Source organism: Theobroma cacao, chromosome 6 (assembly GCF_053813885.1).
Source record: "Theobroma cacao isolate CCN51 chromosome 6, ASM5381388v1, whole genome shotgun sequence".
NCBI classification, from domain to species: Eukaryota; Viridiplantae; Streptophyta; class Magnoliopsida; order Malvales; family Malvaceae; genus Theobroma; species Theobroma cacao.
In genome coordinates, this window is record NC_142644.1 from 23929055 (window position 1) to 23948557 (window position 19503).

A 19503-nucleotide genomic window follows, 5' to 3' on the forward strand; every position below is an offset into this window, starting at 1 on the left:
GCTATATCAATAAAACTCTAATATTATTATTACTATACAAAGTTTGAAAGCTGTTTTGTTTTTATATGAATTTCTATGATTTTAATATTTGAAATCGTATATTGTATATAAGCTCGAAGTAAACTTGTTTCCTTTTAATTTATTAAGTAATTAAAGATGTTATAAATACTTTTTATGGTAATTTTAATCAAAATTAAAGCTCATATAATTTATTTTGTCAAACGACTTACTAAATAACTTTAAATTTTAAAAGTTATTATTTTTTTAGAAGAGCTTTATAATAGTTTTTAAGTTAAAAAAAAAGTTAAACCAAACAAACTCTTAATCTCTATACTAAATATTTTTATTCAATTTAATTTTTATGATATAACATAATTTTTTTTAATATTTTTTTTCGATTTGTTACGTTAACATTACCACGTAATAGTGCCATGTCATCATTCAACGCATATAACACTATCACGTCAGCATGCCAAAATAATGTAACAAAACCATGTCATCAAGTCGAAAATCTACCATGTCAACTTTGATATTGTCACCTCTAACAGTAAATTGGATGGTAATAAAGGAAAGAATTAGATTGTTTTAATTTTTAAAATTAAAAAATTAAATTAACTAAATTTTAAATATATGAACTAAATTGATAAAAATGCATGGATATAAGGATTATTTAGATACTTTGACCTTAGAAATTATATGGACATATTGCGACGATTTCGGCATATTCTTGTTAACATTTGATTCGGCGGCAAACATTGGTGTAAATTACCTTGAAGTATGCAAATGCACTGGATTCTAACTGAAAAGCATGCCGATTTTTTGAGAAGGTTAGAAAAATCGGGGACTGAGGTTTGACTCGGTAGGCAGGCACGTGGACAAACGACAACTGTAAAATAAAAAAAATGCTTTTAGAGAGTAAAAAAAGGGCATTACAAGCTAAGGAGAACCTGGAGCATACGCCAAAAGATACCCAACCCAAGCCCAAGATATCCAAGAGATTAAGTCATATTTATTAAAGTAAGATTTCATTTCTTTGTCTTCTTTTTGCTATCTTTTGGTCGGATTTCCCACAACATAAAATGGGGAAAGTAGGGTTAATCACAATAGTTAACTCATTTAATTATAATGAAAATTGTGAATGAATCCTTATGGTAAAGCTTTTAGTGGGATACCAGAATTCATCTTAAACAATAAAGGAAAAAATTGATGGTTGTGTGAGAGGGAGAGAAATGTCTTCATATCACACAAACTACTCGATGCAAACAAATTTAATATGATGCAATGATACATATTAACTATCAGATTCTCTAATACTGACAACCACCATCCACACCAAACTTGGAAAGCACAGATTGCAGCATTTTGAAGGGCGTTGTTGTCTTGTATTTAAGAAATGTGCAGCAAGTAAGATCAGTTTCCTGTACTAGGTCTTAAAGAAAATGAGGATAGACAGCCTTGAAACAAGAAAACCTACTCAACAGCCTCGTTTTAAAAATGGAACCACAGGAAACTGTGGGTCCCGTTGTCCACATCATGTGCATCATTGCATGTGCTTTTAGCTGGAAATTTGTTTCCTGTGACCTAAGAGTTTTGTAACTTTTCCCATATGATATCATTTTTGTCTATGGACTGTTTTTTGGGTTAATGGAATTATGAACCAAACCTGAGACAATTAGTTGAACAAAGATTAATCATTTGCCCTAAAGGTCGTTGTAGTAAGTAAAAGTAAAAAATCCAGACTGGATTTGTAGCGTTAAAGAATATGCTGAGGAGGAGGAGGTGGAGGAGGATTATTATTATTTATTATCTGCAGCTGCAAATCCTAGTGTGTGATTTTGGTGTTTCTCTGCTCGAGGGGGGAGGGGGGGGCCCCACAAACCTTGGATCTTGTCTTGAGGCTTTTATGTTTTGCATGCGAGGCTGGAGCGGCCCCTGTTCTTGGCAAACATGTGGCCACAAGGCAAATGAAGTGTAGGAGTAATGACCTTTGCTTGCCTGAGGAGGGTTTAGGGTTAACAGACAACTTGGTCAGAAAGTTGTAATAACTTTTTTAAAATCAATGTTACGCTTGATGATGGTTTGATTTGAGGGTATTGTTCCAATGTCCATAATTACCAACAAACTTTCATCTGAATGCACTTAGCCACTCCATTTTCATTTTATCCTTTGCTCGAAAAAGGTTGTTAAGTTTGGTCTTTCCTCAGTTTATGCATCATTTCCTAGGGGCAATGGATGTTATGGAGGAATTCGTATACACTTCCTACATTTTCAGTAACGAGTCCTAAAGTTTTTGCTGAAACCCAGATGACTGGGCCGTCTTGAACTAAATGGATTAGCATCAGATCAAGTCATTATTTGCAAAAGATCAGGGCCTGTTCTTTGAATTGCAAGAGTATGAATTGGACTATTTAGCCATTGACACTTTCTAACATTTTAATATTTGGACTCCAAAGTCCAGACCTTTCAAAGGGCCTTGTTCGGATTGCAATTTGCAAGCCTTAAATTCATGGGCTTTGTCCTTTGAAAACCTTATCTCCTTGCATTGCACCCCATAGATTGCCGATAAATTAATGCTAGTAAACAGATTTTTCAAAAAAGAAAAAAAAGAAAAATCTTCATTTATTTATATATACTTGTATCGGGTGGGTGAAAGTGATGGGGTGGTGGGCACTTTCCATCTTTTGCTTTGAAATGACATGGTTAATTATCACTACTTGGATTAAGCAAAAGTGGAAGACAGGTATGTGATTGTCTCAATAGAAAGCAAAACTCAAAAGGTAAAACTTTCCAGTAAAAGAAAAGATCCAAAGCCCTAAAGTTGTAAACATAACAAGCAAAGTGACAGTTAAAATGAGGTAGCCCTTGCCCCCTTGCTATTGACTTTTAAAGCCACCTTGGTGCTAGCAAGCCAACAAAGATGCACTAGTCTTCAACAAATCAACATCTTCTTGAATGTTCAAATCATCAACAAATTAACATATATATATATATATATATTGCAAGAGGGTCCTTGAGATGACCCTTGCTAAAGTCTGAGGGATAGAATTATCATGTTGATACTAATGTAGGGGGAGGGTTACAACCATATCAGTCAAGTAGTTCACAACTCACTCAAAACATTGCTCCAACTTGTTCCTTGAGATGACCCTTGCTAAAGTTTGAGGGATAGAATTATCATGTTGATACTGATGTAGGGCGAGGGTTACAAACATATCAGTCAAGTAGTTCACAACTCACTCAAAACATTGCTCCAACTTGTTCCTTGAGATGACCCTTGCTAAAGTTTGAGGGATAGAATTATCATGTTGATACTAATGTAGGGCGAGGGTTACAACCATATCAGTCAAGTAGTTCACAACTCACTCAAAACATTGCTCCAACTTGTTCCTTGAGATGACCCTTGCTAAAGTTTGAGGTATAGAATTATCATGTTGATACCAATCTAGGGCGAGGGTTACAACCTTATCAGTCAAGTAGTTCACAACTTGCTCAAAACATTGCTCTAACTTGTTCCCTGAATGAGTTGAAGTCAAGCCTAGGCCAAGACTTTCCATTGTCAGACAAATTTTCTAACTTTTTAAAGCAGGTTAATTGCTAAAAAAGTGTTGAAATTTGGTTCAACTTCCCTTAAAGCTCAAAGCTTCAATGGGTTAAAACCAAATCTGAATGCATCAAGGGAGGACGACATGTTTTCGCAGCCTTACTAGTTTGCATTTTTAGGATATATGGGTAGTTGGGAGTTGGGACGGCAATATACATAATTTGTGCTTTGATCCTCATCTGCAGACCATATGAAACTGTGCCAAACCAACTTTTCCATGTTGTCCAAATTAAATTTATCCACGTTTTTTTTTTTTGGTTCAAATTATATACCTTTTTATGATCCATCTCTTTCTTCTTTAGATTTCTTTTTTAGCAAAGTAAATGTCAATGTAACTCTAACTTTATGAATTAAATAATAATAAGAACACATTTTTTTTGAATAATTGGTCATGATTTAGTGAAACCCTATTGCTTTGTAGCATATGCCGTCATCAATACTTGAAAATTTTTGATGTTGCAGCAAAGTTCGTGGTAGGTAATTTCCACATAGACACCAATGTTTTTACTCTTAGAGTATTGTTCTAAAAAAAATAAAAATTGGTGAATAGATTATGTACTACATATGACAAAGTTTAAATTGATATTGCGGCAAGTGCTTATTGCGTAGTAGGTAAATTCCGCAGAAGCACCAATGTTTTTAACGAATAAATTACTTGTAACATATGAGAAATTCAAGAAGAATAAAGAATTCAAAGTTTATAGTACCTTTTTTTTCAGAAAAGAATAAAGAAAATATAAACAAATTAAAACTAAAAGAGCTTCATATTTTTGCATCTTAATTGTTTCCTTAAATAATACTTACTGCATGCAATAAACTTATCCTTAACTTGTTTAAATGTGTGTATAAAAGGAGACAAAGTATACCTCTTAACATAAAAGCACAAAAGTGTGTTTTTCTTGGTGTATTAATTTAAGAGGAGATTTGTGTACACCTATTGAGAACATTCTTTTTGAAAGTTTATCTCTTTTGTCACGTCTTTTCCTTCTTTCTGTCATCAGCATCCAAATGTCAAAGCAATGGGCTTCGTGTACAAATGTTTAAAGGACATGAAATGATAAAGGACAAGAATTCTGATGGTAAGGAACAAAAGGCTTGAGATCATTGTACCATGGCATATTTTTTCCCCTATTATGAAATAACATAATATAATAGAACAAATATAATTTAACGGCGAATAATGCGTTCACACTTATCATTTCCGAGCATATGGGCTTTTTCTCGATTGGTAAAGGCAATATGCTATATGGTAGATACGTGACAAGAAAAGCACTTTGATAATCGAGAGATGCCACTGTCCTTGTACCTTGTTCTAAGAATATTTTATGCAAGGTTTTCATGTCAAATTTGGGGTTTTGCATCATTTTTGTGCTCATTGTATAGTCCTTGCAATAGTGATTTTGTTTCCTTTTGATGTGTGTGGATAGAGCAATAATCACAACTTTTGATACATGGGTTAGAAATGAAACACTTGAAATGCTATATGAATTAAATTTTTAAAAAAATGCTATATGAGTTATAAATTTGTGAAACATGCATATTTTTTTTAATGCATATGATTGAATATTAGATTATAAAAAGTAATTCTCTTTTGTTATATAAAATTTTATCTTCTTATCCCAAATTCGAGTTTGGAAATTACAAATGTTGGGTGCCTTTCGTAACATCACATACGCATTATAGAATATAGACAAATCTCAAATACTTGGCATAGTCTTTTGTAAAATGATTGGTTTATGTAGCATGCATATATGTGGATTCTTAAGAGATCATAAACTTAATCTTTAAAAGGAAATGCTGATCCCATCGCTTTGATTATAGGGGTGACTACATCTACATGCCTCATTTTTCTATTCTCACATCAATTAAGACTTTTGTTTTTATATGAAAAAAAAATGGATTGAGAAAAATAAAGTATGATATGGAATCAAGAGGGAATGCGACATAAAGGTAGTGTGGGTGGGGAGGAGAAGGGATAACATCTACCTCAGCCCAACCCTAACTACAATTAATAAACGGATTGTAGTTTTATTAGAAGGAAAATGAGTATTTGCCCTTTTGTTTTGCATTTATTGAACTCAATGGTGAGTTTGTACCATAAAGTAATTGTCCTATGGCTTTGCTTTATCCAATTACCTAAACTCGTAATATTAATGGCGACATCTGATTGGTCGTATTAATTATTAGTCACTGCCAAGTATCAACATCTATATATGATTGATGTGCTCCTTATCTGCAGAATGTAATTGTGCAAGTGTTGGCCAAGTAGTGCTCCCTGTGCAGTTGGTGGGCAATGAATTAATCATGTTCTTAATAAGAAATAAGGCAACTTCTCAAGGAGGAATATGCATGCTTTTATTAAAAATCAGATCCTTAAAACTTTTCAACATAGCAATTAGCACCACCAAAGCAGTGGTTTAGAATTCAACTCAGAATGAAGAGTTTATCATTTGATAGAAAATATTCTTGACTGCTTAATTCTTCGTTTTGTAAGATTTGCTTAAAGAATTTTTATGTGAATGTTAACGAATGAAATGCCACATAAATGCGTTACAGGATCTCATAACTATTATTTAATTATTGGAGTATCTATGCGCATGCGTGTGAAAAAAAATAACGCTTAATTCTTTTAGTTTGTATAATCTTGATTTAATCCAGAATCAAGATGACTCATATAAAGAGATCATCATTAAATTCAAAGTAAGTAGACTCCCAATCCCTAATTGAAAAGGATTCTTAACTAATGTAATTGGTTTGAGAATAAAATAAGGAACTCCCTTTGCGGAGAAGAGGTACGTTCTTCTAGAAGATAAACCCTATGTATGCATTGCATCATGAATACAAAATAGTTTATTCCTTCAACCAATAATAGCGAACAAAAGAGGCTTTTGAATGGTGGTTGTTATCAACATCTTGCTTTTTAGCTAGCAACTCCATGCTTCTAATTATCACAATCATACTCCCCCCAATTAAACAATCATAACCCATTTTGTCGTGGTTTCTTGCCGCCCAAATTTAGACCTTATCATTCATTTCTGTAGACTTTTCGAAGTTTGCTTTAACCCTCTTGGTATTATACATGGAGAGGGTAGTCCATCAAGACATCATCTACTTATTTTCATCATACTAAAACAGTATTAGGATTGTTATAGAAGATCTCTTCCAATTTTCCATCTATCTCATGATGCTGCATTTTCCAAGAAATTGCTTAAAATGCTAAATTTTCGAAGGTAAATTCCATTATGTACTTTACTCATTTAAAATTAGTATTTTTTTTGTAACTCATCTACAAGCAAGTTACAACTAATTATAGCGTTATTTGTAAATTATGACTTAACAATATTCATCATAATCAGACTTCACTTAATTGATAAAGATGAGGTGAAATTTGAATAAAAAATTAAATTCGAGTCGAAATACTTCCTCTTCACTCTCTCTCTCTCTCTCTCTCTCTCTCTCTCTCTCTCTCTATATATATATATATATATATATATATATATATATATATTTATATATATCTATAATATATATAAAAGTAGGATGTTTCAATTTCTTTTATTTTTTTTCAATTGAGTCTTCAATTGAATGACAAGTGTCATTCAATTAGAATTTTTTTTTTATTTTTTTAACCTTTTGTTTTCTATTGAATTAATTTTTTTTACACCTTATGTCAAAAATAAATTATTTTTGACATTTGAAGGGTTTTTTTTTTACTTTTATTTATTTTAATAAAAAATACTTAAAATAATAATTTCTAACTTTTAATGTTTAGAAGATAGATTCATTTAATATTTATCAATTACAATTTAATATTATTTTTTTTATATTCTCTTATTCTGCATGAATCTGAATCTATAATATATAGATATCTCTTTTATACTTAAATGTTTAAATTTTAATAAATATCCATCCAATTCATTATACAAAAGTAAGGTAATTGATTGGGTTAATTAATTGACATTTGTCATTCTTAATTAAATTAATTTTTTTTACACCTTATGTCAAAACTGCATTGCTTTTGACATTTGAAGGGTTTTTTTTCTTTCTTACTTTTATTTATTTTAGTAAAAAATATTTGAAAACAATAATTTCTAACTTTTAATGTTTATAAGATAGATTCATTTAATATTTATCAATTACAATTTAATATTATTTTTCGTCTATATTCTCTTATTCTGCATCAACCTGAATCTATAGTATATAGACATATTTTTTGTACATGAATGTTTAAATTATAATAAACATCCATTCAATTCATTGAACAAAATAAAAAAGTCAAAAAGATCTACTCATTTTTCAATATACGTAGCACACAGTCATCATTGAATAAATATATCAATTGAATTTGATAACTTTTAGCCATTCATTTTATATATAAAAAATATATAATACTAGAAATTACTAACTATTTTATATTAATAGGATCTTTATATTATACTGTTGTCTTATATTCTACAACTGTTTATTTTAATCTATTAATAGTATAGGTTATATACTTTCTCATTTCTTAATAGTTTATTATACATTTAATAATTTTTGATAGAATTATCGTCTTTTTTGGATAAATTATGTTTTAAATAGGATAACTAATTGGGTCAATTGATTGTTATTCTCAATTTAATTAATTTTTTTTTACACCTTATATCAAAGTTGCATTATTTTTTTACATTTGAAAGGTTTTTTATTTTTATTTATTTCAGTAAAAAAATACTTGAAAATAATAATTTTTAATTTTTAATATTTAGAATATAGATTCATTTAATATTTATCAATTGCAATTTAATATTATTTTTTGTTTATATCCTCTTATTCTGCATGAACCTGAATCCATAGTATTTAGACATTTTTTAGTCATTCATTTTATATATAAAAGATATATTATTATAAATTAGTAACTATTTTATATTGATAGGATCTTTATATTATACGGTTGTCTTATATTATACAACTGTTTATTTTAATATGTCAATAGTACATGTTATATACTATCTCATTTCTTAATATTTTACTGTTTTATAATCATATATGTAGGTGCAAGTTTTCCGTAATAAAAATTAGAGCAAATAATTATTTTCAATTAATACTAATTTATTTTTTTCTCTATCAGTAAAAATCGGATATTCATGCAGTTGACTAATATAATATTACTTTCTCTACAAATTCTTTTAAAAGTATCAAATTAAAATCAACTTTAACATAATTAATATTTTTTATGATCTTTTTCATAGCATAGCTACGGACATCATCCTAGTATATATATAATAGAAGTAATTCTTCTATTTTGTTTGAGTAATCTGTATATAGGGTCCTTGTATTGTAAAAAAAAAAAAAAGCAATAATACTAGTAATCTTGCAAAAACAATGTTGATTTTAATAAATTCAAAGAGGAAAGGGGAGGAATCCGGAAGTGGGTCCAAGAAGGGATATTGTACATGGTACAATAGCGGCGCATGGAAAATAATATGCAAAGGGAAACAAAGAGAAGACAGAAAAGAAAAGCCATTAAAAAGACAGTGATGGGCCAATGAATGAAGTGAAGAAAATAATTTTGGCAAAGGGGAGAGAGGAGATGTAAGGGAATGAATCCAAAGTGAAAGTGCGAGCAACGCACATTTACATAAAGGAGGAGACTTTTGGTGGGGTCTCTGCCTATAAAGCAAGCAAAGTTGAAGCAAGAAAGATATGGTTGTAGTCTGCTGTTTTTATGGTTGTTCCACGTTTTGAAACGTGTTTTTATTAAATTATAAAATTAAAATAAATAAATAAAACCAACCCAAAGGGACGAGGCAGCGCATTGTAGCAGCAGCAGCGGCACACGCAAATGCCACTGCCCAAAACCAACCAAGCAACTTCCTTTGAGGAATTGCCAAATGCATGAGAGACAGAGGGGTGGCCTATTAGGGGAAGAATAGGGTGGTGGTTTTGATGTGGAGAGCACAGAGGTATTCCCACCACATCAGCACGGATTCCCTTCTGTTGCGTCACCTGGGATGAGAGCATATTTTCTACCATTATTATATTATAAATATCAATAATTTAAAACTACGTAAAAAATTTATCACAATATTTTATGGAATCCAGGCTTATAAGTAGTATATCTCTACATAATTTTTTATTATATAATTAAATAGTTGTAAGATCATTAGAAAAAAAATTACAAGTGAAATGATCCTTCCTGAAGTTGGGAGAGGAATGTTTGGATTGATGTTGCTTTCTAATTATATATATATATATATATATTTTTTCAATTATGGGGCACATGGGATGTTCATCTGTAGTGGAATTATTGATGGATAGGACAAATTTTGTCATTGAATTCTATCTGTGATAGTACTCTTTTTTAGTAAAATCTTTCATGGCACAACTTAGCTTTTCTGGTGAGGGAAAACAAAATGTATTTCTGACTATGATATAAGCCACATTTAATTAGGGAGCTTCTTTCATAACTTTTTTTTTTTTTTTAAATAGCGCAAGATATTATTAATAAAACAAATGCTTAGCAGCGTTAACAAGACAGCACAGGTCCAACAAATGTAAAAAAAAAAAAAAAAAACCTACCATCAAAACCAAAACACAAAAGGAGATTCATTCATGAATTTTACTCTATATAATTCGCAAAGATATGTGCAATTGAGAGGCTAAGGATTTGTTTTTTTTTTTTTTTGTGAAAATTTAGACATTCAACATATATTGGCACATATGAAAAAAAAATAATTATTTTACATTCGAGTTTTTGATTCATTAATTGATATATGATTTTTTTATTTAAAAAATATAATTCGAATTTTCTTTTCTTAATTAAAATGGTTACTTTCTCTCATTATGGTTCAAGAAACCTATCAATCATTTCCAAGTTTATTTGAGAGAAAAATCTATTTTCTGCTGTACCTATCTTTTTTTTTTTTCTCTGTTTCCTTGTTACACACTTAAGCCATTTTTGTCAATAAGATATAAGAGAAGGAAAAAGGTTATAAACGTGTTTCCTTCATAGATTTAACATTTTGACTAAATTTTTCCCAAAGAAAGTTTATGTTTGTTTTTCTATGTGTTCCAACTTTTCACAACTCACAATTGTTAGTATACACCCTACTATATAGAAATTCAATTATAGAAGAAAAAAATTAAAGGAGAAACTATGTGAAAGAGAGAAGGGGAAAAGATTTGAGAGTGAAATTAGGGGGAAAAAAAAAGAGATTGTATCAACTAATGCTTAATAAGCTTTAAGATCTGTATCAATTATTGATTCCCAAATTAATATGAGAACATATGTATACGCTTACACCTATCTTTTCTTGTTTCCTAAGTACACACATTAATCATTTTGTGTCAAAAAGAGAAATCTACAAGTTATAGACATGCTTGCTTGACTAGGCTTCCTTCACCAACGTACACCCTAGATTTTTTATCTTTTTGACTAAATTTCTAAAAATAATTTTATTTTCTTTTTTGGATTATGTTCCTACTTTTCACAACTCACAACATACAAGCATATTATTAATGTACATGTTACTGAACTTGATTTTAAATTTATAAATAAATTTTTTTTATATAAAAAATATATATTTTTGAATTGAAAATGTAGATTGCAATACAGATTTATCAACAACTGTTGAAGAGAAATGATATAGAGAATGAAAATATAGTAATATTTTTTGAATAAAATCGGATGGTGTAAGATAAGATGTTCAATCTAACAAATTAAGCAACAAATACCATATTCAATAAAAATGGTGTCATTCAACCTTAACATTATTGAGAGATTATCACCGATACTCCGACCAAAAATCATCACCAATCAAACTTAAATTTTGCCAGCCATCCAAACCAAACCAAAAGATAATAAAGAAAAGAAAAAGAAGAAATCTTGATGCCCACTTGCCTTGCTGGCTTGGTCCCAGCTCCTATCACAAATCATGGCCAGAAAATTAGCATCCTTAATCAGACGGTCAGGATTGCCCCATCAAACAGAGTCCATGATTAGACTGGCACCTTTAGTGCGCCTTATCTAATTTCCAATTAATTTTATTGGACAAACTATCATTACCACCACTGACCAAATCCTCTCTCTCTCTCATCAAAAAAGCTCAACTCTTTTTGACATGACGTTTACTTCACGAGCTGTTTCCTTGTTTAAACACTGTACCCTTCATCATCACCGTTGATTGTGGAATCAACAGCTGCTGATCTTTAATCTGCGGCTTGAATGGGATCTTTCTGTTGAAGATTGTGCACAGATCATGAAATATATTGGTAATGCACGGTCATATCGTGCGTTTGATAATGGTGGGAACATTTAATAGTGTACTACCTGATTGCAACAAACAAAATAAAAGCTAAAATTCCAGATTCCCCCGTCACGCGCCTCCCTGGGCAGTTACCTTCTCACTTTTGTTTCTGTAACAATTTTATCGACTTTTATAACTTGATTGGAAATAATTAACTTACCAAAACACCCTTTTTGTATGGTAAATGATTAACACCTGTCAAGGTTGTGTGACTGACCCATGAGCATAGCATTCTACAGTTTGAAAGAAAAAACATAAAGGAAGTAAATATTGCTAATAATGGACCATTGCCAATGAAAGTAAAATATAGAATTAAGTACATCGCCTACAAGTTTTTTTTTTAATTTTAGATTTGGATTATTTTATGTTCGAATAGTTTCAGGTTTGGATCATTTTTATGTACAAATAATTTTGTATTTAGATTATTTCAAAATCACACTATATGGATTAGACATTTAGACTATTTGAATTAAATTATTGTCATTTAAGTTTAAATTATTTCAAACTTAAATTGTTGATTTTTTAAATTAAAATAAAATAAAATTTAGATGTTCGAATAATTTTGAGTTTGGATCATTTTATATTCGGATGACTTTGTATTTGAATTATTTCAAATTCTAATTGTCTAGAGTAAATACTCAAATTATTTAATTCACAAGTTTAAATTATTTTGAGTTCAAATTGTTGATTTTAAATTTAAAATAAGATAAATTCAAATTCAAATTATTGATTTTTTTTTTCAAATCAAATTAAATCTAGGATGAATCAAATGATTTTTTTCGAATTAAGATCAGTTTTGTAAATTCCGTAATTTAAAAAAAAAAAGAGAGCTTACGATACTCGTTTAACGCGTTCTGTCTTCAAGTATGTTTTGAGTTTCCCAACACTAATTTCTGATAAAAAAGTTTTATTAAAAAATACTTATATTATGGGGCTGTACGTAATAACACCGCCGACTAGCAAAGAGGATGAGCCGTTAAATGTCGAAAATGTTGGGTGGTCGGAGGCCAAAAGCATCAAGAGCCCCTCTCCCTATGGTTGCAAGAGTGGAGGGACAGTGACTCGGTGGGCCCCAAGAAATGATACTTTATTCATCTGACAAGTGTCACTCCAATCTAACGTTAGTCCCCCCTTGCCCTTTTTTAAAACCCCTCTAAATTCCACGTTAGGTTTCGTTTCCCAGTGCCCAAGCCCAGACCAGTATCCGACCAGGGTTCAACCCGCCCCTACTCACATGTTCGAGGTTTAACCGAACCACGTGCTTTGGTTGGTTTAACCGATGTAGCAGTCTGCTGGGGTTAAGGTTGTCTCTTTATAGTAAAAGATAAAGTCGCCGAGTTATGTTCTTAGGTGACAAAAATCATTTGTCTTTTATTTTAATGACCACATTACCCTTTTCCAAATATTGGTTAACTTTTTTGATGCTTTATGTTAGTTTCAAATAATAAAAGAAAATTGCATTTTGAAATTATTTTAATTAATTAATTAATTTACATGCTCTTCAAGTTCATGTTTATAAAAAATAATTACATGTTTTATAATTTTTGTTAAGAAATATAATTTTAATTTTTAAATTAGAAGAGATTGAAGAATATTATCAAAAACTCAATTTGTCTTATGAACCAAAGATATCAATTTTTCACACCGACCACTTGCAGTATTCAAAATTGCGGCTTGTGAGAAAAACAATGAAAATTTTGTTTTATATAATAATAGAGAAAGAAATTTTATCTCAAAAATAGTATATTTAAGTGAATTTCTCTTTGTTTGATTACGCTACTTACATTAAATGTCATTTTCACTTGTATACTTTTTTTATTATTATTTATTAAGAAAAAGGACATTTATTGTCCACAACTCCCCATATATAAGTAAAAAAAATTCAATATTTAACACTTTAACATAATTCTTCACTATTTGTAAATTCTTGATTAAGCATTATTGTTTTTTCTTTTGAAACAATACATATTCAATGATTTATTGATTTTAAGTTTCAATTTCAAATTTTCTACTTATGACTTGTGAAAAGACGTGATATCTATTAAAATAGAATTTTAATTACATAAAAGGGAAAAAATGGACAATAAAAAAGTACATTAAATACAAAACCATTTCTCATATTGAATTGCAAAATAGTCAATCTAGGTATCCCCATGATTGATTTAAGAAGTATTTCATAAGTTCTTCTAATATTTACAAATATTACAATTGCTTGTGCAAAGAAGAAAGTTTGCAATTTCTTTCTTTTCAATTATTTTATTTGAATATATTTACAAAAACTGTTCTAAATTTAACAAGCAAGGACATTAAATAAATGAATACAACATAAAAGGAAAAAACATGGATAATAAAAAAATACATTTATAAAACAAATAAATCATCTATAAGGATAGTCAATCTAAATATACCCAATGATTGATTTATCAAGTATTTTATAAGTTGTTATGCTATCTGATAAATATTTTAATTACTTGTGCAAAATAAAAAAAAGGTAGTATTTTCTTTTTTTCATTTTCTTAAGTTTACTTTATTTTTTGAAAAAAATTAATGCTAGTGCGAAAAAATGTCGTCTTTAAATATAACACGCAAGGACATTATAGTCATGCAGTAAAAGTTTGGTTGGTTTGGTGAGCCGCTAAGAATGCTTGGCAACTTGGCGATGAGGACGAGTTTTTTGGTCACGATTATTTAAGAATGGGTTAACCATTGTACGGACAGACTTTTTTTTGGGGAAAAATGAAAATCCCAAATGCAAAAAGCAACACAAGAGTGCCTCCTTTAAGCCTGGCTATGATCAGAGTTTTAGCTCAAGAATTGTGTCAGATTCTGTTTGTGTCCCTACACAAATCTCAAGATAGCTAGAGTAATATTAAGCTAGAATCAAACGGTTCTTCTCTTATTGGTCAATATTTTTGTGTAATCCTTGCCATTTCTTTCTTAAAACCCCATATGGGGATATGTGGACGGTGGTAAGAGAAACTGAGGAGGGAGAGAGACCAGACAAGATCATGGGATCTGCATGTTTTTAATGCACCAAGCCCCCTGCAAATCAATGGATCATGCAAAATCCTCTGTTTTTCTCTTTCTTTCTTTTTCCTCTTGTAAAGAAAAAAGAAAGAAATAAAGTTAAAATACTAGCTAGCAACAAATCACATCCCATCCATCATTTTCTTGACCTCCTCAAAAGCAACTCCAGTTTTGAATTAAGCCTAAAGTCTATCTTTTAACCAATTCAACTTAGTTAACATGCAATTAACTAATAAGGGTCTTCATTAAATTAACTCTCTCTAATACTAGTAGTGAACTTTCTAAGGAAAAAGTGAACATGATTTGTCTTTGTTAGCTAACTAAAACTTTGATTGTAAGGTCCCCTAGTCCTCTAATAAAAGCATAAAGTAAGTACATCATTTTCTTGAGTTTGTAACTAAATGAGCTTTAAAGTAAGAAAATGAACTTAATTTGTCACAAGTGGCTTCCATTTTAAGCGTATGTATGGGTGTTATTTTGTTGGTTTCTTTACCTTTTACTAGTAGCATTATCTCCCTAGGACAAGACTCTAATAAAGGCCGGATGTTTAGGGCATTGTGCTAATGACTAATGAGGCTAAAGTTTGTTTGTGAGTGCAGCTGTGTACACTTGTAGAGATAAGAGAGAGGAAAGGAAAGTGTTTACAGGAGTATCTTTAGGAGGTCAGCAACAGCACGCTTTGCTTCCTGAACTGAACAACCTAACGTTATTTAGGGAGCTCTGGTTGCGTGAGTTATGTTCTAATTCATGTTTCCTGTTTTTGGGGTCTTGAGTAAAAGGGAATCTCTCCTGGTTTTTTCATCTCTTTTCTCTTTTTATGCTCCCCTCTTTATTCTCCACATCTAAAAAATCGCCTTCCTATATCAAGTCCTAGACAAGAAATAGAAAGAGAAAGGGAAAGCAAGAAGAACCCACTAAGCGTGCAAAAAACCAAAGGAAAAGCTAGATAAGAACCCACCCTCTTATCATAGCTCTCTCTATACTTTTGCCCTTTGAGTTGTTAAAAACACTTTGTTCTTTTCGGGGTTTCCCTTCTCTTGGTGGGGTTTCTATTTTAAAGGAGTGTTTTTTATATTGCGTTTTTTGGTGAGGCTTTTTCAGTTTAAAGGAGTTGGTTTTAGGGAATTTAATGGTTGAGACTCTCTAAAGCTGGACCACCTCTTTGCGTTGGTAGCTAACATTTTGAGAGTTCTATCACTTCTTCCTTACGGGGTTTTTCATAGCCAGAAAGTTTGCGGATTTCTAGATGTGGGTCTTCATTGTTTTGAGCTCTGGTTGAGTGATTCCTTTTAAGGTATGTGGCGAGTTTCTATCTTTGGATTTCATTAGTCATACATGTTTATCCATTTGCATGGTTTTATTTTATGTCTTTTTCATTTGTTCTCTAGTTTGTTTTCTGATACTTAAAAGCTTCTAACCAGTAACACTTTTTTATTTTTTCAGTTCTTGGTCCTCAAATTTACAGAGAAAAAGGTGATCTTTTTGGGTTAGCAGGGTATCTATTCCATCCGGTTAAGGAGATGGAGAGCGGTTGCTCGAAGAATGTTGAAGCATGCCCTCAACTTCTTGATTTGATTCCTCAACAACGACGGTGGCATATGAAGAGAGAAGATGAGAGAAGGCATGGATCCTCAGAGGAGAAGAAGCTGGAACTGAGGCTTGGACCCCCAGGTGAAGATAACTGGTCCATCAAAATAGACGCCACCAAAAGCAACAACAAAGAAAGAGATGAGTCTTTGCTCTCACTCGGGTACTTCCCTTCAATGAACAGCAATGCAAAACAGACGCATACATTTCCAACTCCAGAGGACCACCCGGTTGGGTCTGTTTTATCCTCTCCATGGGCAAATACCCAGCAGCATAACCATCAACAGCAGACAAAGCCTCCTTCATTTCTTCAGTTCTCATCAACAGCCCCACAGACCTTGCCTGTTATAGCAAAGGAATCGTCACAGCCCTGTTGCACTAAAGCGGTAGATTTGCATAATGCAGAGAAAACAGCATTCTCACTGCCTCCTGCAAATACATCTGTGCCTCCCAACAGTTCTCAGAAAAGGTGCTCCAGCTTTTTACACCCCCCCCCCCCCCCCCCCTTTCTTTCTCTCTCTCTAATAAATTTTTACTTTTTTAAATATTTTTTTGACGGAGGATATTCACTCACAAGTCTCAAGTTTACCTTACTTGATGTCGTGCGGTCCATGCATGCTTGTTAGTTGTTTCATTTCTCTCTGTTTCTCATGTTATCTGGCTCGCAATTTATCTTTCATATTTACTCGTATGCTTTGAAGTTCTGGGCAAAATTTACTTTTCTCCTGCGGATGTTTTAAAAATTTGTTTTTTATTTCTTCGTGATTTACTGATTTGTTAATTCATGAAGAGCTCTTAGCCTGCTCTGGTAGCAAATGCTTAATCCCTTATCTTTCTTTTTAGGTGTAAGATTTACTAATATTATCTGTTCCCATGCTACTATTGTATTGATCCTATCCCTTATGTTTTTCTATTAGTACTATTTAGCATGGCCTTTCTATTTTTTTCTTTTTAAATGATTTTTTAGGTTGATGTGTTCCCTCTCTAAGACTCAATAGGCATTCTACATATTGATCTCTACTATTTAACCTTAACTTGAATTAATTTTGATCTTTTTCTTGTCTAATACTGTGGTTATGATCTCGGAAAACAGAACTGCCCCTGGTCCAGTTGTGGGTTGGCCTCCAATTCGCTCTTTTAGGAAAAATCTTGCAAGCAGCAGCTCTTCAAAACTAGCTTCTGAATCACCAAGTGTGGTCCCTCACAAGGTTGCTAATGAAAAAGCAGCAACTGAACCTACTGGTAAAGGCCTATTTGTGAAAATCAACATGGATGGAGTTCCCATCGGAAGGAAAGTGGATCTCAGAGCCTATGACAGCTATGAAAAACTGTCAACTGCTGTTGATGAACTCTTCAGAGGCCTCCTTGCAGGTAGATTTATGGTACTATTAGTTTCAATTGAATTAATATATAACTGGGGTAAAGCAATAAAATTGTAATTAAGCCTTGGCAATCATTTTGACATGGTTTAGCTAAATTTGATTTGATAGTCATGTCCATAAGGGAAGTTTGTTTCATTCATAGATTAATGTGTCTACGTCATCAACACGTCTTGTGTTTGACAGCCCCGCCATTTGTTCAGTGTATTAGAAATTTTTTTATTGCATCTGTTTATTATATGACCAATCAGTTCACATCAGTGTTAGTTTTCAACTGTTTAGGTGATGGAAGTGGGGGAGGGAAGCATTATGGAGTAAATCTTATTTCAAATTGCGAATTTCAAGGGCCAAGTTTTGGATTCATTTGCTTGTTCTTATTGCAATTAAACTCCTAGCTTATGTTAATATGATCCTAATTGACAGATATGGTTTTATCTTATCTGTTTGTCTTTTGCTTCTCTATGTAGCTCAAAGAGATTCCTGTGCTGGTGGAATAGTGAGCAAGCAGGAGGAAGAGAAAGTGATTACAGGCGTATTGGACGGAAGTGGGGAATATACACTTGTTTATGAGGATAACGAAGGAGACAGGATGCTTGTTGGGGATGTCCCATGGCAGTAAGCATCTTATCACTGTGGCTCTGATGCACTTTGAGATAATACTATACCATATTATATTCCCACGGCTACTGGTTGAGCCTGTAGCTGAATACCCTTTTCTTGTATTTTTGTCCTTTAGTTTTTTTTTTTTTTTAATCTTGAAAAACAGCATTAGATTCCTAATATCTTGACTATCATTCGGTTTTTCTTTAGCGTGGGACATATTCTTTGTTTATGCATGTATCACCAAAATACGACAGAAACTAGTTTGTTTATATATTTGTAATCTTGATTTTGATTTGGATTTGCAGCATGTTTGTATCAACAGTGAAGAGGCTGCGCGTGTTGAAGAGCTCCGAACTATCTGCGCTTAGCCGTGAGTGTTGGTTTATTATGAAAAACTAATGATTAATGGTTATTAATTACTAGTTCTGTTGTTTGTTTTTCCATGCTCTAATTAGAAATTGGTGGTGATTGTTTGACAGTCGGAAGCAGTAAGCAGGGAAAGATGCCTGCTTGACTATGCGTCTGAAAACATAAGAGTTTTCCGCTGAAGATTCTCCAACCAAAGTTTGAAGAAAAGGACTTGGAATTATGTTCACGTTTTGACATTTTGGTCCCCTCCTTTTTCATGGAACTTCTTGTACTCACAGTATATATATATATATATATATATATGTATAAGTAGTTTTATATGTAATTTTTGACATCTTTCCCTTTGTTTAACATGCTCCTTTCTACGTTATTGCCATTTGGAACGATGCTCAAATAGCGATATCTTGAGTTTGATGTGTAACTTTTGTGTTTTCTACTCGAATCAACACCCGTTTGGGAATAGTGAGAGACCCAAGTTAATGAAACCCTTTTTGGCTTGCAAAGAGTGAAATAAATAAGCTTAATCAAGAATGAAACATGGCGGGGTTGTAAAGCCGATACGCTTTTCTCTTTTTGCTTGGTTCCATTGAACATTGAAGCCTCACAGCAACCGAGTAGCACTCTATTCAAATTGTCCTTTTAGGCTTTGGGT

At 31.9% G+C, this 19503-nt stretch overlaps 1 protein-coding gene across 1 annotated transcript; it reads left to right on the top strand.

The window, feature by feature from the left end:
* The first annotated feature begins 15494 nt into the window (after positions 1-15494).
* On the top strand, positions 15495-19272 carry LOC18596026 (auxin-responsive protein IAA26-like). Its single transcript, XM_007024257.3, has 6 exons — positions 15495-16207; positions 16357-16969; positions 17594-17871; positions 18347-18494; positions 18788-18852; positions 18962-19272. The coding sequence occupies exons 2-6, from the start codon at positions 16434-16436 to the stop codon at positions 18994-18996; spliced, it is 1062 nt and encodes a 353-aa protein (XP_007024319.1). The 5' UTR covers positions 15495-16207; positions 16357-16433; the 3' UTR covers positions 18997-19272.
* The last annotated feature ends 231 nt before the right edge of the window (positions 19273-19503 follow it).

What these genes read in the sequence shown, in the direction of transcription:
- LOC18596026 (XM_007024257.3), top strand. Translation starts at nt 16,434, where the DNA reads ATGGAGAGCGGTTGCTCGAAGAATGTTGAAGCATGCCCTCAACTTCTT. An exon ending in CTTCAGAGGCCTCCTTGCAG is followed by an intron (nt 17,872 to 18,346) that starts GTAGATTTATGG and finishes TTCTCTATGTAG; the next exon opens with CTCAAAGAGATTCCTGTGCT. An exon ending in CGAACTATCTGCGCTTAGCC is followed by an intron (nt 18,853 to 18,961) that starts GTGAGTGTTGGT and finishes ATTGTTTGACAG; the next exon opens with TCGGAAGCAGTAAGCAGGGA.